The sequence below is a fragment of the Pavona decussata genome, unplaced genomic scaffold (genome assembly GCF_977016875.1).
Source record: "Pavona decussata unplaced genomic scaffold, jaPavDecu1.1 SCAFFOLD_602, whole genome shotgun sequence".
NCBI classification, from domain to species: Eukaryota; Metazoa; Cnidaria; class Anthozoa; order Scleractinia; family Agariciidae; genus Pavona; species Pavona decussata.
The window spans coordinates 4,027,922-4,051,982 of NW_028145860.1; the positions used below are offsets into that span (position 1 = coordinate 4,027,922).

The window sequence follows — 24,061 nt, forward strand, 5'->3', positions numbered from 1 at the left end:
TTGATCCGCCAAAGTGGAAGTGCTGGAAAGAGCTTAAAAGTGATGCCAGCCTGCTTAATTTTTACGCATTTCCAGACTAGACTACGAGCAGCCCCTTGTATTTGTTCTTAGAGATAAGACAGCGAGCGAGGGCGAAAATCGTCTCCCGGCTATCCCAATAACATTATCGAGCTACTTTTGGTTAGAAAAAGCGTTTGTTGGGAAATCATTGTTGTCTTTCACGGAGGACCGAACGTTCGCTCTAGAATCTCTTTACTGTGGCCAAATAATCCTAAACCATGTTGACGTTGCAGCCATGAAAATTACTCCGCCCATCTTGCATAAGCTTTGAGCATGTAAACTCTTAATTTTCTTTATACTTTTCAGATTGATTTCTCACCATAGAAATCACCCAGGAAATTATGCCTTCACATTTCGAGTTTTTGTGGATAAATGTTATTACGACACTTGCGATACTGAGCAATACTTTCCTGTAGTGCGGTTTTATGCTGCACATGGTGGTTTTAACGTTCGAGTGATCGTTCAAATGAAAGCTACTCAGCAGTACTTCCCTGTGATCTGTTGTGCTGTTAATTATACTGTTCAAGGTGGTTCTAACTTTGGAGTATATGGATGAAATCCTGAAGTGTGACCATTCAAATGAAAGCTAAGCAGTACTTTCCTTTGGTGCTGTTTATTATACTGTACAGGGTTGTTCTAACTTTGGAGTATATGGATGAAATCTTAACCATTCAAATGAAAGATATTGAGTAATACTTCTCCTTGGCCTAGCTTTTCGGAGGGGGGTGGGGGACGAGGGAAAGGGGGAGAAAAGCTTTCCTTCCCTTTCTGCCCCCTCCCCTTATGAAGGCCTGATACTTAGGTTACACCCTGCAGTGCCGTTTGTCGATGAATTTTTTTAAGTTTGGTCATTGAAAATGAATGTGGTGACTGCTCATGCTCAATGAAGTTCCAGGAGTTTGATCAATTCAATATTTTACTAGGCAAAGAACGACTCAAACGAGGATGGTGTTCCTGCAAGTGGATGGCTGACAATTCAGGGAATGTGTAAATTGCGTATTGATTTATTTTTAAATTACTTTATCTAGAGTTCAAAACATTTTGTCCCTTCTTCACGGTCTTGTTCAGTTACATAATAACTTTAATAATCTTAGAGACTGTATGATATGCCCAGAAGTCTCACATTCCGCTTGTTATATTTACTCTCCATACATTAAGTTTTAAGTTACAGTACATCTATATATTTTCTTGAAAAACTGTTATGACCTGTTATGTTCTTAATTGACTTAAAATTACGCACAAAACTGTTTGCACATTTCGAGTTTGGTTGGCTGATAACTTAGCTTAAGGCTCCCATACGCGGCAAGCAAACTTAATAAACTATAAATCGACCGGCCTGCACTTGTATGAACACCGCAAAAAAAAAAACAAAAAAAAAACAAAAAAAAAAAACGTTTACCCGCAAATTTTCCGTCCAATTTGCTTATAACCTCTAACCATTCCTTGGAGTTTCATTTTTTTCTCAAATTCCGCTTGTTATATTTACTCTCCATACATTGCGTCCCCGGGACTTGTCCCTTGGTGTGTGCTGACCTTAAAAGTTTTCTGCGGTGCTCTGTGTTCAGGAGCGGACAAAAGTGAGAGCGGACCTTGAGATCGTACTTTCTATGCACTAGGGGCTGGCTACCCAATTAATCAATCTTTAAAATCTTGATTATGAATAAAAATTTGAATCGATGTCAGAAAAGGAGAATGTCAGTAAAAATTCTGCGAAATTGAAACGCAATTACGTGTTTAAGTTTGTTCAAAACGCAGGCTAAATCGGTAGTGTTCCTTATAGTCATTACTTTTCCCTACTTTTTTCATCAAATTTAGTTTGCCCAAATTCTTTGGATTGCCATGCTGGCTGGAGAAAATATATGTTTGTTTCCGTTGTCACGTTCCAGAACAGTTTTTACTCAAGAGCATTTAACACACTTCCAGACTTCTTGAGGGACAATACAAACTCTATGGATGTATTTAAAACTAATTTGAGGGCATACTACCTAGATTTGACTTTAAATGTGTACGATCCTGCAGTACCTCAAACTTTCAAAAGTGTCTGCATAAAATGTCATCGAAGCGCGCAGATCATTACCTGTATGTTAAATAGTTGTCAATACTTAATTATTATGCTGTAATTTCATTTATGCAAGGGGTCTCGTTATTGGAACTTATCGTTCTGTGAGTTCTTCCTGTCAGAGGTTTCTTCCTGATGTTTTTTTTTTCTCCTCTGGCGAAGTTTATAAATACATAAATAAATAAATAAAAGATTCCCATCATCCCTAAGACTGATTCAGAGATTAATCCGAAAGATACACCTCTCTGCGTGAATTTTTTCAAATATGCGATCTACGATTGGTTTTACTTAAATCATAACGTAGTGAAAGTTGTTAAAGAAAGTTAAGTGTTTAGAGCAGTTCAGAAAAGTGTTTTTCTCAAGTTCGCCGAAGAAGCCAGCTCACGTTTTTTTTAACAACAAGCATGTTATTAACAACAGAATCTAATCAAAGTGTGGCCCAATTTATTAACCGGCTCTATTTTTCGGTTTATGTTTACATATAATTTCAAGATGTATTGTCTCATTCAATAATTATTGATTGGCTGCTAAAATTATTATTTACGTCACCGCGCAATCGGCTGAAAATGGCGGGTTTGCCGGATTCTTTTAAAATCTTCCCGCACTTGCGAAAATCTAAATTTTTCCTACTCAATAATTGTATACTCCCTTTAAGCCATCATAAAGTTAGAGCCTTAAGATAATTTAGGATTCCTTGTTTTCCAAGATTACATGCTAATCCAAAAATGCACTGAAAATATATCTTACACCGGCCGGCTAGGAAGAATATATTTCCGAGCAGAACAGTTTCATGTCGTGTTTTGTTTTGTTGTTGTAGTTTTAACTTGAAGATAAAGCCATAAAATAAATCCTTTATTGACCAAGATTGGTTTTTTTTGGCGTTTTTATGGACCTCAACTTTGTCTCGGCCAATATCCAGCCATCTTGACCGAACAATTGGTCAATAACACAGCATATCTATTTATTTATTTGTTAGTTGCCAGTCAATGCAAATGGTCCTGTTTCAAACTAATTGGCAATTACAGTCACATTTTCTGTAACTTGTACCAGATAACTTTAAGTTTTACCAAGTAAGAGTATTTCAAGGTTTTTTTTTTTCCAATCTGCGTCAATGTAACACTTTAGCTGAAACCACCTTTAGGAGAAGAGGTTTTGCTACTTCTAAATATATAGCGGAAGACACGACCGGGTACCTTTGACAGTTTTGACTGTGTTATTCTAATCTTATTTCACGACTATGTGATGATCACCAGTTTTGGTGTTTTGGGAGATGCGCAATTCTGCGTTGATGGTTGATTTCCATCTCACCAGCAATTCGTCCGCCATCTTCTGAGGAGCCGTCCATCCTTTCAGCCTTTCTTCGATATCTTTTTCGTCGTACGATATCTTTCCATGGCGCAGACGGGTTTTTAGAAGTAAAGTCAGATCCTCTGGATTTATTTTGGATGGAGCTTGTGAACTGCCAGAGCCCTTTTTCGTAGACCTTGTTGACTGGCATTCTGGAAAATGTGGAAAATGGCAGGTATTAGTCTAATAAGTCTGAGCCACGATCACACTGAAATCGTCTTAAACTTGCAGTTACGTGGGGTTATTAAAATCATTTTGGTTTTTATCCTTAGACTCCCTGGGGAAAGATAGTGAGAGGGGAAGAGATAAATCACCTGTTTCGGACTTCCTTTGCCCTTGACTCGACAATTTACCTCTTAGTATCTTAAAGGACGGTTTATGCATAGGCAACAATGGTTCTGCTTTTTAAGAATGGAAATATGTTAAGTGCTTATTTCTTAAAAGAGAGTAACATCAGAAGACCTTTGGAAAACAGAATTTCCTCTCCTAAAATACCCAACTTGAAAATCCTACAGTTGACCTCATTTCACACTCTAACAACATTTTTGACAACCCCATACTTGGGATGAGGAACAAAGAACTCGGTCCCTCCGACATTGAAAGGAATAAATTTTCAATCGGCTTTTTCACGCGATGTGGATGTTTGATATTCCATTTTTTGAAAGAAACCCGAGTTCTTATTAAGATTATATAAGGAGATACAAAAAACAAACAGATATTCTACCGAAGCGAACCGTTTGGCCCCTCAACTCTCAAAGGAGACTTCCAGGTTGAAACCTTGCTTCAGTAAATGCGGGTTCCATCATTTCCCGTTGTAGATGGAAACTTGCAAAAACCATTCAGATGAAGGTTATAGGTTTTCAGTCAGTGGATGCATAAAGACACACACTGTTATCATTGAAATGAAAGCGGAAAAAAAGAAGCAGTTCAAGTGGTGTTTCTGGAAATTTGTTGGAGTTGTTTTTCATTTAAACTAAGTGCCTAAGTGAAAGAGGAAGTCTTACTTGGCACATCGTCGTGCGTAAGCACTACAGAGTCATCTGACGTATCTATATGTTCCTCTGTTTCCTGTTGCTCCTGAGGTAATCCTACAAATTCAAAGCTGTCAGGTCCTGTTTCGTTCTGTTCACTGCTGGTTTCAGGTTCCTGACCTTCAGACGTCTGTGTTTCTTCCAACGCGTTAGAAGTTTCGTTTGCATTGGTTTTACTGCTTTCGTGAGATTCAGCTTCCTGAAAGCAAACAGTGACAACAAAAATAAATCCAAATAATAAGCCTTATCACGGTTTTCGACGCCATTTTGACGGGTAGGCAAACACGTCTGAAATAACAGTGTATGGGAATCCGATGTCAAATAATTTTCATAAAACATCGCTTCTGAAAAATTCGTGAATTGGAAACTTTTGGAATTAGGGAAAGGATTTTAAGGAAAAAAATTGGAGGGATCTAGCTGTGCCAGAAAGCGTCCAGTCGTGTTTTGAACTTTCCATACATTTCCCTGTATTTTTTTCCCGCGAACAATTTCTAGTAGCAGTTCACGGCTGGTTCGCTATACAGACAAATGTATGGAAAGTTCAAAACACGACTGGACGCTTTCTGGCACAGCTACATCCCTCAAATTTTTTTCCTAGTGCCAAAAGTTTCCAATTCATGAATTTTTCAGATGCGATGTTTTTTGAAAATTATTTGACATTGGATTTCCATACAAACACTGTTATTTCAGACGTGTTTGCCTACTCGTCAAAATGGCGTCGAAAACCGTGATAAGGCCTTTAGCAGGAGACTCACTATGAGTTATTCAGCGATGACCGGATGACTCCCTTTTAATTACTGGAGTGTTGTTTTAGGGTTCAAGGTGGCTAATTAGTGTTCAGATCAGTCAGTTATATCTCTGCATTTAGCGGCAGATTCAGTTCATAAACAATCTTCAAACCTTCTGTGGATCCTCTTCAGGAACTGTTGGTTCAACTTTGGGTTCAGGAACAAACTTTTTCCCTTTTTTGTTAGGATCAAAGAAATGCAACGACCGGGAAGGAAGGCTGGAAGTGACGGACTGCCAGGTTTCTTTGACAATGTTGACTACGTAATTCTCATCTTCTTTCACGACTATGTGATGATCACCAGTTTTGGTATTTAGGGAGATCTGCAATTCTGCGTTGATGGTTGATTGCCATCTCGCCAGCAATTGGTCCGCCATCCCCTGAGGAGCCGTCCATCCTTCCTTCCTTTCTTCAATATCTTTTTCGTCGTATGATATCTTTCCATGGCGCAGACGGGTTTTTAGAAGTGGTTGTAAGATGGGTCCAGGAACAAACGTTTTCCCTTTTTTGTTAGGATCAAAGAAATGCAACATTGCTTCTTCGTGCACTGGTCTGTGTTCCTTGTCCCAGGAAAAGATGAAGCTTTTTCTTCCATCCAGGAATTGCTCGTCAAACTGAGAAGAAACCTTCCGATAAGCCCAGCGTGAGAGAACAGCAGTTTGTTCTTCGGTTGAATTCCTGTAATTATCATCTCCACCGATGACAATTATCACTTTTTCACCTGAAAACAAAAAAAAAAAAAAAGAAGAGATTTCATATTATTCACAAAGTTGTACATTCTACCGTGAATAATTCTCAGACTAACATACAAAAAACAAACTTTTTAAAGTCTATGGTGGAGACTGAGTTTGGGAGAGTACTCAACAAAGTTTTATTGGGGGAAGAAATAGCCCTACCTTTTTATTCTCCATTTTTGACAGAAAAGGTAACACTTTCACGTACCTTTTATAGGAAATAGTTTCCCGTTCACATACCTACAGTAGAAACACTGCATCTTTTTCAGGTTGGTCAGTTCAATGTTTTTAAAGGGGCAGGGGGGGGGGGGATGGTAAAGGCACCCACACAGCAGTAACGGTATAGCTCCTCTAAATAATTGTCACATAATGATCGTCAAATACTGTGTAGCAAAGATGTTATTGAGCTACATGCCATAATCTGTGAGCAGCTCGAGCGTTTTGTTTAGTTTTGTCTTTGGAAAGCAATAGGGAAACATTGGCGTGACTAACTTGTTTGGGATGGTGACGTCACAGTGAGTAAGCGTGACTTTTGTCACGAACGTAGAAACAAGCGTTGACCGGAGCATAATTTGTTTCATATTCGCTGAGACGTGTTTCTGACACGATAATTTCCGTCCCGGCTAGTTTTTTTTTTTCCCAACAAGAACAGTGCCTTTTCCTAAACCGGGTTTCTTTTCTCTTTGTGATACAGAAAAAAAAAATTTTGTGAAATTTGTGTATCACAAAAGTATAACGGAGTCCAATTTCAAAAGATTGTGTAAATAAACACTTCCGCCTTTGAATTTCCTCCCTTCATTTTATAGAAACTGTAAATCTTCGTTTGAAAACTTTTAATCTGTACATGAATAAAAAATTGTGGCTTTAAACATAAACATGGACCACTTATCAGTGCTCTCCGGCACTGCTGTTTGGTTTTCATTTTCTGTAGCAGCAATCTTCGTGAGAATGAAATGTCGTAAAGCAACTCACCAGTTTTCTGTAGCAAAGCTCTGTATATTTTCGCATAGCCAAGCCCAGCGTTGTCTTCGTTAATAGAGAGGCGAGATTCATGTGCATGGACCACAAAAATGGCAAAATCCATCTGTGGTTCAGAATTTATCCTTTCGCATGTCTCCGACATCTCTCGAAGGTGGAAGTAATGCTGGGCGATGGAGATATCGAAGCGCAGTTTCTCTCTGATACTTTTCAACAACTTCTCCACCGAGTCTAATTTGTAAGTTGTATCACAGTTATAAAGATGAAAGTAGTTTGTAGTTTTCGTCTCTGCTTCCACTTCAGGAAATTTTACTTTGTCATTCGGGCTTGATGGATCCATTTTTGTGTTTTATTTTGCTCGATGTAAGCTGCATTCGCCGAAAAGGTGGATCACGCGGTTTCGAGGAAAGCGAAAGTCCGTCTATCGGAAAGGCACTGGGTTCTAGAGTTAAAAAGAATTTAATCATAATAAAAATGGCGGCGAGTCGTGCAAATGTGCGTTAACAGGTGCGATAAAGTTCGTTCTTATTGACAGCAGGTCAAGTTTAGGACGCCAGAGCACATTCGGGTAAGTGTCTAGGATACTTTGCAGCGTGTTCAACAGTTTTCCAAGGTTATTTGGTGTCTCCACTTCTGCTTTAGCGATCGAGATCTTCTTTCTGATTTCCTCCACTTTTTCCTCGTTCAAACGTTTCCGCTTTTGCTGTTTACTACCACAACTTATTATTTATATTATTACTCCTGAGTTAAAAAAATTAAAAAATTAGCGATAAAATATAAAAATCTCATAAAATATAAAAGTTCTCTAATACCAAAACTATATTGAGCTTCTACGCTATTCCCTAAAGGAAAGTCAATTGACGGTAGCTTTGAAAGTCCTCACTATGTTGAGAGAACTCGAGATGGTAGCCTTCTGCATCCTTCTCAATACGTCATAACCCCTGCTGCCAAAGAACTTTCTCATTGTCAGGTCTACAGCCCTTGACCATCCCCCAAGCACGTTAATGATGATGTTACATTGTTCAACGTCATAGCCAGGGTACCGCTTCTTCAGCGCGAATCGCAGTGGCCCGTACTTGACCGTCTTCTCCTCGGACTTCTTTTCCCGATGCTCCATCCACGGACAGGACATCTCCACAGCCCACACCTTCTTATTCTTGTGGTCCACAAATCGAGCGTCCACTCTGTTAGCCTTGACGATGGTATGTTCAGCATAAACTGGAACATCCCAAAACGCTAATGCCTCAGATGACTCATAGACTGGTTTGGGCACTGCACACGAGTACCAGGGAGGAACTGAATCAATTAGCCCCAGATCCCTCGTCATCTTGAAAAAGAGGACTTTCAGTTATTATTATTATTATTATTATTATTATTATTATTATTATTATTATTATTATTATTATTATTATTATTATTATTATTTTTAGGCTGGATAATGCAATGTAAAGTGTGAATGTCTTGAGTTGTTATCCATTTCACGATATAAATGGTGTGCAAAAATTGATTTCCAATTATGCTATTGAATTTTATTGCATGCAACCATACTTGTATAGTACGCTTAGAGTCATGTTGATTGTAAAATTTATTTTCTTATTCGCTATTCAATAAAATAGATCATTATTAAATTTAATTATTATTATTATTATTATTATTATTATTATTGTTATTATGATTATTGTTATTATTATTAATTAATTAATTTTTTGGTTCTTGGCTGCTTACTGTAAAATTCTCTCTTGAACACATAAAATTGATTTTAAAAACGAAAACGTCTTATGTTTCGAGCGCTTTCCAGTGTATTTCAAGCTAACAACTGCCAAAAAATAGTTTTTCGTGGAAAAACCTTTCGTGACGTCAAACAAAAACGTATTTCTCACCTAGTAGTTTTATAACTCGAGCGAAAATAGATTCAGGGAGCGTTCTTTCAGTTCTTTATTTTCGTAACCACCGACCTTGTACTCCACAGTCGTTGTCTTGCCACAAGTGGACTTCTTTAAGCAGAGGAACCAAAACCAACTTAACGTATATAACGGGTGAAGGAAAAGGAAATAAGGGAAATAATATACTTTAATTTACAGCCATGGGACATGAGTTACATCAGTTGACTGATAGATTAATCTCTCTCCAGTGGCATGGTGCGTTCCGGTTGAAACCTACCTAAGTTACGTATGTAAACTTTTTTTCTTTTTCTCTTTCTTCTTCATCTTTGAAAGCCAACCACTCCAAAGTCCCCAAACCGACGTCCACAAAACCTTAGTTGTAGTATAATTTTATACGAATACTGCGTTACGGTTACCGCTTATGACTTCTGCATTCACAAACTGGCTCACAAGAGCCTTTGATTATTTTCTTTTGTTTCCTTGCATGTGTGTGGAGGCATTTGAATGTATTAATGTGAAGGTCAAAAAGTTAAAAGTACAAGCCCTAGCTGCAGGCTGCTGCATTTTGTCTTACAACGGGGCAAGTGTGACCGTACAAGGTGGTCCTAACTTTTGGGTCTGTGGATAAAACCCTAAAGTGTGACCATTCAAATGAAAGCTACTGGGCAGTACTTTCCTGTGGTGTGTTTATTATGCTGTACAAGGTGTTTCTAACTTTTGAGCCTGTGGGTGAAATCGTAAAGTGTGGCCATTCAAAGGAAAGCTACAAAGCAGTTCTTTCCTATGGTGTTGTTAATTGATTATGTTGTACAAGGTGGTCCTAACGTTCGAGTGTCGTTAAAGGTCTTAAGTGTGACCGTTCAAATGAAAGCTATTGAACAGAACTTCACTGCTGTGCTGTTTATCATACTGTACAAGTCGTGTATATGTATATGTATATGTATATGTATATGTATATGTATATGTATATGTATATGTATATGTATATGTATATGTATATGTATATGTATATGTATATGTAATTGACCACTCCCCCTTGGGGCTTTTCAAAGTCAATGAACAACGGCTCCAATCAGATAGACCATGACACCGGGAACTCCACGCCCTACTCTTTTCGAACAGTGCCAAGGGTTCTTTAACGTCCCACAGATTATAATTAGGACTATTAGTTACTATTATTGATTATTACTTTGGACTGTATGGATGAAATCCTAAGCATTCAAATGAAAGATATTGAGTAATGCTTCCTCGTGGTCCCGGCCTGCAGTTCATTTTGTTAATGAAATTCCTATTTATTGAAATGGACTGGTGAATGCTTAATGACGTTTCCTGGGTTTGATCAATTCAACATTTTACTGAGCCAAGAACAACTTGTACGAGGATGGTGTTCATGTACGTGGACGACAGAGACTGTAAACTGCGTATAGCTGGCAGTATTCTTCAGTTACGCGACGGTCGCATAAGAGGCTCGGTTTCTCGCAGTTTCGCCATTAGAACATGATGTAAAGTTGATTTATTTTTAATTACTTTATCCATAGTTTAAATCATTTTGTCCCTTCTTTACAGTGTTCTTCAGTTACGGTACATGTAGATATTTTCTTTATCATTGTATCTTCTAATCTAACTGTAAAAGGAATTGTGCATAAAACTGTTTGCATATTTCGAGCTTGATTGGCTGTCGATATCTTAGCTAAAGGCTCCAATACGTGGCAAGCAAATTTAATAAACTGTAAATCAACCGGCTTGCACGGCAGCGCAATTTTCCGGTATCCTCCAACCATTCCCTGGAGTTTCCCTTTTACTTCAAATTCCGCGTGTTATATTTACTACCCACACGTTTTTAAGTTTTAGATGTTCGCTGCAGTGCTTTGTGATTCAGTTCTTAATCGAGTTATAAGCACGGAGGGGAACGGATTGCTCACAAAGTGAGATAAAACCTCGGGTACTTAGTTTGTAAGCGGGCTAGCTACCAATCTCATTCCCACTTTTCCACACACACAAATTATTCTAAAAAGACAGTGACTCAAATCTTTAAAATTAAAAAAAAAGTTTTAAATTATGAGGAAAAAAAAATGAATCAATGCCAGGAAAGGAGAATGGCTGTAAAAATTGTGCGAAATTGAAACAATGACGTGCTTAGGTTTGTTCGAAAACACACAGACTAAATCGGTAGTGTTCCTTATAGTCATTACTTTTCCCTACTTTTTTCGAATTTAGTTTGTTTAAATTGTTTGGATTGCCATGCTGGCTGGAGAAAATTGAAGCACAGATAATTTATGTTTATTTTAGTTCTAAATAAAGTCGTGGTACGGCAGGCTTCTTGGTTTAGTATCTTGTTCCCATCGTCCCAAACACTGATTCAGAGAGTAATCCGAAAGATGCACCTCTCTGCGTGAATTTTTCAAATATGCAATCTACGATTGGTTTGTTCTAAATAGATAAACATTCGAACTTTCAATCGCAAAAAAGAAGATTACGATAGGACAAGAACACGAGTCATACATATACTGAGTATTTACGGAAGATAAATGCCTTGTTTTGAAATGTAGGTAGCATATGCCTTTCTCCATCTTTCCTTCTTCCCGTCCATCATTTTAACTCTATTAGTCGAGTGAGGGCTACAGTCAGGGCTACATTACAGTCACATTTTCTGTTACTTGTACCAGATAACTTTAAGTTTTACCAAGTAAGAGTATTTCAAGGGTTTTTTTCTATTCTTCATTAATGTAACACTTCAGGCAAGATCTGGACCGTCTTCAGGAGGAGAGGCGTTGCTACTTCTAAATAACGCCGGAAGAAATGGCCCGGAAGGAAGTCTGGAAGTGATGGATTGCCAGGTACCTTTGACAATGTTGACTGCGTAATTCTCGCCATCTTTCATGACTATGTGATGATCACCAGTTTTGGTATTTCGGGAGATGCTCAATTCTGCGTTGATGGTTGATTGCCATCTCACCAGCAATTCGTCCGCCATCTTCTGAGGAGCCGTCCATCCTTCCTTCCTTTCTTTGACATCCTTTTCGTCGTATGATATATTTCCATGGCGCAGACGGGTTTTTAAAAGTAGAGTCAGACCCTCTGGATTTATTTCGGGTGGTTGTAAGATGGGTTCAGGAACAAACTTTTTCCCTTTTTTGTTAAGATTAAAGAAATGCAACATTGCTTCTTCGTGCACTGGTCTGTGTTCCTTGTCCCAGGAAAAGATGAAGCTTTTTCTTCCATCCAAGAATTGCTCGTCAAACTGAGAAGAAATCTTTTGATAAGACCAGCGTGAGAGAACAGCAGTTTGTTCTTCGGTCGAATTCTTGTAATTATCATCACCACCGATGACAACAATCACTTTTTCACCTGGAAACAAAACAGAGACATTTCATATTATTGACAAAGTTGTACATTCCTACCGTGGGTACTTCTCAGACTAACAAACAAACTAACAAACTTTTTAAAGCCTATGGTGGAGACTGAGTTTGACTGAGAGAGTACTCAACAAAGTTTTATTGGGGGAAGAAATAGCCCTAGCTTTTTATTCTCCATTTTTGACAGAAAAGGTAACCTTTCATAAAAAAATGGTGCTCCTTTCACATACCTACAGTAGAAACACTGCATCTCTTTTAGGTTGTTGTGTTCAATTTTTTAAAGGGGGGAAGGGGGGAGGGGGAGAAAAGGCACTCACACATCAATAATGATAGAGCTCCTCTAAATCATTTTCACATAACTATCGTCAAATATTGTGTAGCAAAAATGTTATTAAGCTACATGCCATAATCTGTCAGCAGCTCGAGCGTTTCGTTTAGTTTTGTTTTTGGAAACCAAAGAAAATCAAGTTTTATTGGGGGAAGAAATAGCCCTACCTTTTTATTCTCCATTTTTGACAGAAAAGGTAACACTTTCACGTACCTTCCATAGGCAATAGTTTTTCATTCACATACCTACAATAGAAACACTGCATCTCTTTCAGGTTGGTCAGTTATATGTTTTTCAAGGGGAGGAGAAAAGGCACTCACACAGCAATAATGGTATAGCTCCTCTAAATAATTGTCACATAATTATGGTCAGATATTGTGTAGCAAAGATGTTATTGAGCTACATGCCATAATCTGTCAGCAGCTCGAGCGTTTCGTTTAGTTTTGTCTTTGGAAAGTAAAAGAAAAACATTGGCGTGACTAACTTGTGTGGGATGGTGACGTCACAGTGAGTATGCGTGACTTTTGTCACGAACGTCGAAACTGAAAGTGAAACAAGCGTTGATCGGAGGATAATTTGTTTCATATTCGCTAAGACGTGTTTCTGACGCGATAATTTCCGTTAGTTTTTTTTTCCAACAAGAACAGTACCTTTTCCTAAACCGGGTTTCTTTTCTCTTTGTGATACAGAAAAAAGTTTTCGTGATATTTGTGTATCACAAAAGTATTTCAAAAGGTTGTGTAAATAAACACTTCCGCCTTTGAATTTCCTCCCTTCATTTTATAGAAACTGTAAATCTTCGTTTGAAAACTTTTAATCTGTACATGAATAAAAAATTGTGGCTTTAAACATAAACATGAACCACTGATCAGTGCTCTCCGGCACTGCTGTTTGATTTTCATTTTCTGTAGCAGCAATCTTCGTGAGAATGAAATGTCGTAAAGCAACTCACCAGTTTTCTGTAGCAAAGCTCTGTATATTTTCGCGTAGCTAATCCCAGCGTTGTCTTCGTTAATAGAGAGATCGGGTTCGTCTGCATGGACCACAAAAATGGCAAAATCCATCTGTGGTTCAGAATTTATCCTTTCGCATGTCTCCGACATCTCTCGAAGGTAGAAGTAATGCTGGGCGATGGAGATATCGAAGCGCAGTTTCTCTCTGATACTTTTCAACAACTTCTCCACCGAGTCTAATTTGTAAGTTGTCTCACAGTTATAAAGATGAAAGTATTTTGTAGTTTTCGTCTCTGCTTCCACTTCAGGAAATTTTGCTTTGTCATTTGGGCTTGATGGATCCATTTTGTGTTTTATTTTGCTCGATGTAAGCTGTATTCGCCGAAAAGGTGGTTGACGCGGTGCCGAGGAAAGTGAATTGCGTCTATCCGAAAGGCTCTGGGTTCTAGAGTTAAAGAATATAATCATAATAAAAATGGCGGCGAGTCGTGCGGATGTCCGATAAAGTTCGTTCTCATTGAAAGCAAGCCAAGTTTAGGACGCCAGAGCACATTCGAATAAGTGTCTAGGATACTTTGCAGCGTGTTCAGCAGTTTTGCAAGGTTATTTAGTGTCTCCACTTCTGCTTTAGCGATCGAGATCTTCTTTCTGATTTCCTCCACTTTTTCCTCGTTCACACGTTTCCGCTTTTGCTGTTTACTGCCACAACTTATTATTATTATTATTATTATTATTATTATTATTATTATTATTATTATTATTACTTACAAAACTTACGAAATGTTTCAAAAGTTTAGGGACTATGGCCCCAAACTTTTCAAGGAACTCAATCTCGCTGAGGGGCACGGCAAAACGTCTAAGCGGTGTAGAATGCAGAATAAATGAGGTGCCTTATTAAGCCTTTAATGGCCTTCTGGAATATGGCTTAAATTTCGATTCCTGGGCTAACCAAACACAATGCCAACAATGTTTTATACCTCCTTACCTCGTTCTAGGTCACACTTCATTCCCGCATTGATGACGTCCACGAATCCTCAGTTGTAGCGTAGTTACGTGCGAGTACTGCGTTACCGGTCACCACCAATCAGTTCTGCATTCGCGAACTGGTTCACAGGAGCCTTCTATGATTTTCTTTTGTTTTGTTGCATGTGTGTGGAGGCATTTGAATTCATTAATGTGAAGATCACAAAGTTAAAAGTACAAGCCCTAGCTGCCGGCTGCTGCACTTTGTCTTACAACGGGGCGAGTGTGACCGTACAAGGTGGTTCTTACTTTTGGGTCTGTGGATGAAATCCTTAAGTGTGACCATTCAAATGAAAGCTACTGAGCAGTTCTTTCCTGTGGTGCTGTTTATTATGCTGTACAAGGTGGTTCTAACTGTTGCGTCTCGTGGATGAAATCCTAAAGTGTGACCATTCAAATAAAAAGTTACTGAGCGGTACTTTCCTGTGGTGCTGTTAATTGATTATATTGTACAAGGTGGTCCTAACGTTTGAGTGTCGTTAAAGGTCTTAAGTGTGACCATTCAAATGAAAGGTATGAACAGTACTTTTCTGCTGTGCTGTTTATCATACTGTACAAAGTTTGTTCTAACTTTGGACTGTATGGAAGTCCTAAGCATTCAAATGAAAGATATGGAATGCTTCTTCGTGGTCTCGGCCTGCAGAGCATTTTGTTAATGAAATTCCTGTTAATTGAAATGGAGTGGTGAATGCTTAATGACGTTCCCTGTGTTTGATCAATTCAATATTTTACCCAGCCAAGAACGACTCAAACGAGGATGGTGTTCCTGTAAGTAGACGGCAGATACTGTAAACTACGTATAGCTGGCAGTATTCTTCAGTTACGCGATGGTCGCATAAGAGGCTCAGTTTCTCGTAGTTTCGCCATTAGAACATGATATAAAGTTGATATATTTTTAATTACTTTACCATTGTTCAAATCATTTTGTCCCTTCTGTTACAGTGTTGTTCAGTTACGGTACATGTAGATATTTTCTTTATACACTGTATCTTCTAAATTAACTGAAAATCGAACTGCGAATAAAACTGTTTGCATATTTCGAGCTTGGTTGGATCTTAGCTAAAGGCTCCGATACGCGGCAAGCAAATTTAATAAACTGTAAATCAACCGGCTGGCACAGCAGTGCAATTTTCCGGTATCCTCCAACCATTCCCTGGAGTTTCCTTTTTATTTCAAATTCCGCGTGTTATATTTACTCTCCACACATTTTTAAGTTTTAGAAGTTCGTTGCAGTGCTTTGTGATTCAGTTCTTTATCGAGTTATAACCACGAAGGGGAGCGGATTGCTCACAAAAGTGAAGTAGGACCTCCTGTACTTAGTTTGTAAACGGGCTGGCTATACCCATTTCATTCCCGCTTTTCCACAGACACAAATTAATCTAAAAAGACAGCGACTGAAATCTTCAAAATTAAAAAAAGTTAAAAATTATAAAAAAATGAATCAATGTCAGGAAAGGAGAATTGCTGTAAAAATTGTGCGAATTTGAACACAATGACGTGATTTAGATTTGTTCAAAAACGCAGACTAAATCGTTAGTATTCCTTATAGTCATTGATTTTCCCTACTTTTTTCATCAAATTTAGTTTGTCCAAATTGTTTGGATTGCCATGCTGGCTGGAGAAAATTGAAGCACAGATAATATATGTTTATTTCAGTTCTAAATGAAGTCGTGCTACGGCAGGCTTGTTTGGTTAGTATAATCTTGTTCCCATCGTCCCAAACACTGATTCAGAGAGTAATCCGAAAGATGCACCTCTCTGCTTGGATTTTTCAAATATGCGCTCTACGATTGGTTTGTCCCTAAGTAGGAAAAAATTCGAATTTTCAATCGCAAAAGAAAAGATTACGATAGGACAAGAACACGAGTCATACCTATACTGAGTATTTACGGAAGATAAATTCCTTGTTTTGAAATGTAGGTAGCATACGCCTTTCCCCGCCATCTTTCCTCCTTCCCGTCCATCTTTTTAACTCTTTTTAGATTGAACGTACCTTTGTGTAGCGCTTAGTGGAGAATTAGTCGAGTTAGGGCTACATAAATAGATCTATTTATTTATTTATTTATTTATTTATTTGTCATGCATTAGTTGCCGGTCATTCCAGCCCAAACGTTTCTTTTTCAAACTAATTGGCAATTACTGTCACACTTTCTTGTACCAGATTACTTTAACTTTAACTTACTTTAACTTGATTTAACTTGTACCATATTACTTTAAGTAAGGGTATTGCAAGGTTTTTTGTTTTCTATTCTGCATCAATGTAACACTTCAGTCTACATCTGAACCTTCTTTAGGAAGAGAGGTGTTGCCACTTCCAAATAATGTAAGCCACGACCCGGAAGGAAGCCTGGAAGTGACAGACTGCCAGGTACCTTGGACGGTGTTGACTGCGTTATTCTCAGGCTCATCTTTTTTCACGACTATGTGATGATCACCAGTTTTGGTATTTCGGGAGATGCGCAATTCTGCGTTGACGGTTGATTGCCATCTCACCAGCAATTCGTCCGCCATCTTCTGAGGAGCCTTCCATCCTTTCACCCTTTCTTCAACATCTTTTTCGTCGTAGGATATCTTTCCATGGCGCAGACGGGTTTTTAGAAGTAAAGTCAGATCCTCTGTTATTGGGGGTGCAGCTTGTGAACTGCCAGAGCTCTTTTTCGTAGACCTTGTTGACTGGTCTTCGGAACCTGGACAAGACCATGATCTCGTAAAAGTTGGACGGTTTGTTCCTTCGTTTTGCTTCCACAAAATTTTCATATTTTTATCCCCAAAACGTTCCTTGATTTTCACTGGGATGGCATCTGCATCAATCTCCGAAAACTTGTTGAAGCAGAGGAAAATGACAACTTTCTCCTCTAAAAGAAGCAGAGAAAGAGAAAAGAAAAGAAAGTCTTAAAAGTATATTTCTTCATAGTCACGCACTCTTTATACATCTTTTAACACATGAAAAATCGTCTGGCTTGTGTTAACAATTGCATTTTCTTAGTAGACGAGTTATTATCGTCTGGGAGAGTGTAGTTCAGTTAGTGAAATGACTGATGTCATTAGCGTCAAGTGAATTGTCGACCTGATTGGTCAACGAAGTGTTCGTCTGATAGCTAATATTAGTCGTTATTGGCTTGGAAAACTGTAACCAGTCAGTCCAGTATTGATTTGGGATAAAACAACAGCCAATCAGTTGCCTGTCTGTTGGGGACGCAGTGCGGTTGAAGTTGAGATAGATCACGTGATATAAACATTGGTTGAACAGATTAAGTACTTGATGTTATTCCGGCAAAATTCAGCACAATTCCACACAAGAAAAAGGAACTCCTATTATACATTTATATTTATGAATAACTTTGTTTTGCTACAACGAAAAGGTTTTGGTACAATACAATACGCTGGTCGATCTTTGAATGTATTCGCCGCAGCGATCGGGGTAGCTTTGGTTGATAGCGTATTTATTACTACACGTATGCACTCATGGTGGTCAGCTATGTCATAGGTTTCTCTTCGGACCTTGTTTTATGTTTGCTTTTGTTGTCCCTTTTTAACTCGCGAATGCTCGCATGCACAATGAACGAGTTATAGCGATGGTGGACTTTTTGACTTGGTTGGTTGGTTCTGTCCTTAACTTTCGGGCATGCGCAGTGAACGAGTTTTAAATTCAATTTGTGGGAAAAAACACGCGAAAATTTTCTGTTCACGGCGCATCAGGATATTCTCATTCAATCTGTAAAGAATAATTTGACAATCATTTAGTGTAAGAATGGAGATTTTTCGTCCAATCTGAGCAAAGCTATAGGTTTTTCGTTTTTTTCCACAAAGTGCGGCGTCTTTTAAGAATTTAAAAATAATTTAATTGAAAAATTCAATTAGTGGAAAAAACACGCGAAAATTTTCTTTTCACGGAAAATGTCTGGCTGAAAGAAGCACTCTTCACTGATAAGTTCACTGCTAATCATAACTTTTTGCATACATGAAAACTCGACATCTTTCATCATATTTTTGCTTCTCATACAGAAGTATTATATCAAGTAGATTAGTTTGCTGAAAAACATTAGTTTGGCTGTCAGTTTTCACGCGAAAGCGGAACGTGCCATGTCACGCGCATCAGTGACGTCGTAAACAAAATTATGCAAATTTCTGGTGAAATGAACAATTTTAGATTTCTTCAGCTTTCATAGAGGTTTCAGAGGAAAAAAAAAAATTTCATTTTCGCAGTTTACATCTGGTAATTTATGGGAAAGCAACAGGACGCGGTCGATTAATTTTCTTCAACTGTTTAATACATACCGTACAGAATTTAGTAAAATGCATGTGTACAGGATCAAAACCTTTTTGGTACACTCATTGAATAATGAAGCAAAATACAGACAACTAGCTTTCATTGAAATAATTCTTATTTAGCAAGAGTTAGTCTTATTTCAAATAATTTTTACTTGAAGATTGCGTGGACTGAACTCCAAAGGAAAAATTTCACGCATTTATGCCGGGCATGAAATGTAATGCGACACTTTGTTCAACAGATTTCCCTTCGTGAGATCAGCTCGAGCAAAGTAGCCTGCGTAGCTGGCGGTTTTAATGGGTGGGCTCACCGGAAAGCCGGGCACGAGGGCCAAAACGATTTTTTTAGTACAAGAATGGTTATTTCTCGTTACACAATCGGGCAAAGATATAATTTCTTTTAGCTTTCAAGGAAGTGTCCGTACAATTACTGATGTGTCATCTACATTCACGAGTTGGCTCACAGGAGCCTTTGATTAGTTTATGTGTTTTTTTTTTTTATTATTATTTGTTGTCATACTGTATTTTTTGTTGCTTCTCTTCCATACTTCGCCATGCTATAAGGGTCTTTCGTATTTTTATGTTGCAAATTTTTTTAAGAGTTTATGGAGAATAAAATAGGTTCTTTATTCTGTCATTATTCTCCGTTATTCGTTTGTTGCCTTTGTTTGTTTGTGTTATTAGCTCTTTCTCTTTTTCCACGATGTTAAATAGTTTAGCACATGTGTGGGTATATCTCTATTAAACTGAGGGGAAGAAGCTGTTGTTTTAAGCAGTTAACAGGCCCCCTCCGTCACCTTTTCATAAACTGGAGAGTGCCTCATCTAGTGCGCTAATCGATACACGTCGTATAAAACGTACTGTACGTCACTAAAGGCATCCTTACCAACTTTTTCTCTGACTGTCCTAACCAAGTCTTCATAGGGGGGAGCGTTTGATCTCTTTTGCAGTTTTTCCTGCATGGTTTTAGCTTCTATAAACATGAAACAGGATCCCACTGAATTCAGGCTTGAAAACAACTCCTTTAAATCAGACGGGTTTTGGATTGTGACAGCACCCTTATCCAGAAGTTCACCGCCAAACAGTTCCCTCATGTAAGCAATATCAGAATCGTCTCGCTTAAGGATCACCGTATTTGCGTGTATCAATGACGCTTGAGGATCCGTTGGAGCGGAGTGCTGTTCGCGAGAAGGACATGATTTAGCAAGGTCATCTTCTGAAAAAAAAAAAAAAAAAAAAAAACGCGTGTGGAAAATAGCAGATATCAGTCTAAGTAGTCTGAGCCACGATCACACTGGAAAAGTCTTAAACTTGCAGTTACGTAGGGTTATTAAAATCTTTTTGGTTTATATCCTTAGAGACCCTCCTGGCGAAAGATAGTGAGAGGGGAAGAAATAAATCTCCTGTTTCAGACATCTTTTGCCCTTGACTCGATAATTCACTTCTTAGTACCTTAAAAGATGGTTTATGCATAGGCAACAATGTTTCTACTTTTTAAGAATGAAAATATGTTAAATGCTTATTTCTTAAAAGAGGGTAACATTAGAAGATCTTAGAAAACAGAATTTCCTCCCCTAAAATTCCCAACTTGAAAATCCTACAGTTGACCTCATTCACTCGGAACACTCAAGCAACATTTTTGAACACGTCATACTTGAGATGAGGAACAAAGGACTTGGTCCCACCGACAATGAGAGGAATAAATTTTCAAGCGGCTTTTTCACGCGTTGTGGGAGTTTGATGTTCCATTTTCTAAAAAAAACAAACCCGAGTTCTTATTAAGATTATATAAGGAGATCCAAACAGATATTGTACCGAAGCGAACCGTTGGGCCCCTCGACTCTCAAAGGAGACTTCCAGGTTGAAACCTTGCTTCAGTAACGGCGGTTTCCATCATTTCCTGATATAGATGGAATCTTGCAAAAACCATTTAGATGAAGGTAACAGCCTTTCAGTCAGTGGATGCATGAAAGCGCACAGTGTTACCATTGAAATGAAAGCGAAAAAAAGAAGCAGTTCAAGTGGTGTTTCTGGAAAATTTGTTGACATTGTTTTCCATGCAAACTAAGTGCCTCTTTAGAGTGAAAGAGGTAAGTCTTACTTGGTACATCGTCGTGCGTAACCACTACAGTGTCATCTGACATATCCATATGTTCCTCTGTTTCCTGTTGTTCCTGAGGTATTTCTAAAACTTCAAAGCTGTTAGGTCCTGTTTCGTCCTGTACGCTGCTGGTTTCAGGTTCCTGACCTTCAGACGTCTGAGGTTCGATCACGTTAGAAGTTTCGTCTGCATTGGCTTTACTGCTCTCGTGAGATTCAACTCCCTGAAAGCAAACAGTGACAACAAAAATTAATTCCAATACAATAGCAGGAGACTCATTTTGATTTATTAAGCGATGTCATGACTCCCTTTAAATTACTGGAGTGTTGTTTTAAGGGTTCAAGGTGGCAAATTAGAGTTCAGATCAGTCAGTTATATGTCTGTATTTAGCGGCAGATTCAGTTCATAAACAATTTTCAAACCTTCTGTGGATCCACTTCAGGAACTTTTGGTACAACTTTGGGCTCAGGAACAAACTTTTTCCCTTTTTTGTCAGGATCAAAGAAATGCAACATTGCTTCTTCGTGAAATGGTCTGTATCCGACAGATTCAGCGTTGTCAGCTGCTGTTTCGTCCATTTGCTTAGGATCTCGCTGATAATCCATTCTTTGTTCACTGCTGGTTTCAGGTTCCTGGCCTTCAGACGTCTGCTTTTCTTTGATCACGTTAGAAGTTTCGTCTGCATTGATTTTATTCCTGTCCTTAGATTCACTGATTCCCTGAAAGCAAACAGTGACAACAAAAATAAATTCAAATACAATAACAGGATACTCACTATGAGTTATCTAGCGATGGCTGACTAAGGTATACCACATGACCCCCTTTTAATTACTGGAGTGTTGTTTTTAAGGGTTCAAGGTGGCTAAGTAGTGTTCAGATCAGTCAGTTATATCTCTGCATTTGGCGGTAGATTCCCCATAAATAATCTTCAAACCTTCTGTGGATCCACTTCAGGAACTTTTGGTTCAACTTTGGGTTCAGGAACAAACTTTTCCCCTTTTTTGTTAGGATCAAAGAAATGCAACATTGCTTCTTCGTGAATTGGTCTGTGTTTCTTGTCCCAAGAAAAGATGAAGCTTTTTCTTCCATCCAGGAATTTCTCGTCAAACTGAGAAGAAACCTTCCGATAAGCCCAGCGTGAAATAACAGCAGTTTGTTCTTCGTTCGAATTCTTGTAATTATCATCACCACCGATGACAATAATCACGTTTTCACCTGAAAGCAAAACAAGAGAGGTTTATATTATTCATAAAATTATACCTACCTCTCAGCCTGACCATAGATACCCGGGGGGAGGGGGTGGGGCGGGGTAAGAATAAGAAAGTTTTAAGTACTAAATGCGGCCAGCATTTTGTCTCAATAAAAATAATCGGCTTCAATTTTGTTTGAAGTTTTGCTATTACCGTAGTTCTGAATGTCGTTGGCTTCGGATGGCCAGAATGTGGAATGGACTGCAACTTTTGACCGCTTTTTTTTTTTCAAGTTATTCATTCCCTTGAATTTTGAAACAGGAAAATTCAAAAACGCATTAATTATGCTTGTAAAATGTTCTTCCTTTGAAAAATCGCTACTATCTCCTGCTGTTCTAGGAACATTTCGTGTAGAAGAGAATCAAACTCATTAACAAGTTAAAATTGCGTAGCTGCTCTAAATTATTGTCAAATATCAAATAGAAATGATCTTAAACAACCACATTTCACAATATTTAAGTAATAGAGTAATCACTCAAGTGTTTAATAATAATAATAATAATAATAATAGTAATAATAATAATAATAATAATAATAATAATAATAATAACAATAATAATAATAATAATAATAATAATAATAATAATGGTTTATTAACAGATCCACTGGGTGGCTCTTCCCTGTTTACTCACTCAAGTGTAAAAAGGAAAACATTGGCGTGACTTGTCTGAAGTCACAGTATGACGTCTGTCACGAAAGTCGAAACTGAAAGTGAAACAAATGTTGACCGGAGCATTGTAAATTTGTATGATATTCGCTGAGACTTGTTTCTCTCTCGATAATTTCCGTCAGGGCTAGTTTTTTTACCAACAAAAACAGTACCTTTTCCTTAACATGGTTTCTTTTCTCTTTGCGGTACAACAAAAAAGTTTTGTGTATCTCAAATGTTGAATAATCGAGTTCAATTTCAAAAGACTGTAAATAAACACTTCCGCCTTTGAAATTTCCTCTCTTCATTTTGTAAAAACTGTAAATCTTCGTTTGAAAACTATTAATCTGTACATGAAACCAAAAATTGTGGCTTCAAAAAGAAACTGGAGCCACTGATCAGTGCTCTCCGGCACTGCTGTTTGGTTTTCATATATTTTCTGTAGCAGCAATCTTTCTCAGAAGAAAATGTCGTCAAGTAATAACTCACCAGTTCTCTGTAGCAAAGCTCTGTATATTTTTGCGTAGCCAATCCCAGCGTTGTCTTCGTTAATAGAGAGGCGAGATTCATGTGCATGGACGACAAAAATGGCAAAATCCATCTGTGGTTCTGAATTTATCCTTTCGCATGTCTCCGACATCTCTCGAAGGTGGAAGTAATGCTGAGTAATGGAGATATCGAAGCGCAGTTTCTCTCTGATACTTTCCAACAACTTCTCCACCGAGTCTAATTTGTAAGTTTTATCGCAGTTATAAAGATGAAAGCATTTTGAAATTTTCGCTTCTGCCTCCGCTTGAGGACCTTCTTCTCCGTCGTTTGGGCTTGGTGGATCCATTTTGTGTTTTTTGTCTCACTCGAATGATGTGGGTCGATTACTGTTATTCGCCGAAAAAGCGGATGACCTGGTTCCGAGGAAAGTGATACATATGTTGTCAAAGCAAGTCACGCGACTCAAAAATTCAATTCGTAATACCATATTTTTGCTTTCGACTACTTACTGCAAAATTCTCTGCTGAACACATAAAACTAGTGATTTAGAAAACGAAAATGTCTTACGTTTCGTGTGCTTTCCAGTGCATTTCAAGCCAACAGCTGCCTGATAATGCCAAATGTAAAATAGTTTTTCCCAGAAAAACCTTTCGTGACGTCAACCATTGTTTTCCACACCTTACTCCGAATAGATAAGAGGCAAAACAAAGGTTGGAGTCTTGGTAGTTCTATAACTTGAGCAAAAATAGCTTACTAAGTGGAAA

The 24,061-nt window shown here is 38.2% G+C and overlaps 4 protein-coding genes across 7 annotated transcripts; all 4 read right to left on the reverse strand.

The window, feature by feature from the left end:
- Positions 1 to 2,541: 2,541 nt before the first annotated feature.
- LOC146449484 (uncharacterized) lies at positions 2,542 to 7,452 on the reverse strand. Of its 2 annotated transcripts, XM_085101682.1 has the most exons (5): positions 6,991 to 7,452; positions 5,774 to 6,005; positions 5,398 to 5,410; positions 4,471 to 4,696; positions 2,542 to 3,618 (listed from the first exon to the last, which is right to left on the reverse strand). In XM_085101682.1, the coding sequence occupies exons 1-5, from the start codon at positions 7,334 to 7,336 to the stop codon at positions 3,344 to 3,346; spliced, it is 1,092 nt and encodes a 363-aa protein (XP_084957808.1). In that variant the 5' UTR covers positions 7,337 to 7,452; the 3' UTR covers positions 2,542 to 3,343. The 2 variants fall into 2 exon arrangements, with proteins under 2 accessions (XP_084957808.1, XP_084957807.1); XM_085101681.1 differs by having other exon boundaries at positions 5,398 to 6,005.
- LOC146449485 (uncharacterized) lies at positions 2,542 to 13,928 on the reverse strand. 2 transcript variants are annotated; one of them, XR_014860665.1, is made up of 3 exons: positions 13,516 to 13,928; positions 11,551 to 12,227; positions 2,542 to 3,173 (listed from the first exon to the last, which is right to left on the reverse strand). XR_014860665.1 is itself a non-coding variant. In XM_085101683.1 (3 exons), exons 1-2 carry the CDS (start codon positions 13,859 to 13,861, stop codon positions 11,614 to 11,616), a joined length of 960 nt encoding a protein of 319 aa, XP_084957809.1. In that variant the 5' UTR covers positions 13,862 to 13,928; the 3' UTR covers positions 10,378 to 11,449; position 11,613. The 2 variants fall into 2 exon arrangements, 1 of the variants encoding a protein (XP_084957809.1); XM_085101683.1 differs by lacking the exon at positions 2,542 to 3,173 and adding an exon at positions 10,378 to 11,449 and having other exon boundaries at positions 11,613 to 12,227.
- Positions 2,542 to 23,996, reverse strand: LOC146449483 (uncharacterized). Of its 2 annotated transcripts, XM_085101678.1 has the most exons (9): positions 23,865 to 23,996; positions 23,298 to 23,710; positions 21,844 to 22,124; positions 21,332 to 21,628; positions 20,910 to 21,132; positions 19,695 to 20,024; positions 16,781 to 17,394; positions 11,551 to 11,585; positions 2,542 to 3,173 (listed from the first exon to the last, which is right to left on the reverse strand). In XM_085101678.1, the coding sequence occupies exons 2-7, from the start codon at positions 23,641 to 23,643 to the stop codon at positions 16,808 to 16,810; spliced, it is 2,064 nt and encodes a 687-aa protein (XP_084957804.1). In that variant the 5' UTR covers positions 23,644 to 23,710; positions 23,865 to 23,996; the 3' UTR covers positions 2,542 to 3,173; positions 11,551 to 11,585; positions 16,781 to 16,807. The 2 variants fall into 2 exon arrangements, with proteins under 2 accessions (XP_084957804.1, XP_084957805.1); XM_085101679.1 differs by lacking the exons at positions 21,332 to 21,628; positions 23,865 to 23,996 and having other exon boundaries at positions 23,298 to 23,784.
- LOC146449486 (uncharacterized) lies at positions 7,839 to 8,509 on the reverse strand. The gene has a single exon (XM_085101686.1). The coding sequence runs from the start codon at positions 8,321 to 8,323 to the stop codon at positions 7,850 to 7,852; it is 474 nt and encodes a 157-aa protein (XP_084957812.1). The 5' UTR covers positions 8,324 to 8,509; the 3' UTR covers positions 7,839 to 7,849.
- Positions 23,997 to 24,061: the final 65 nt, after the last annotated feature.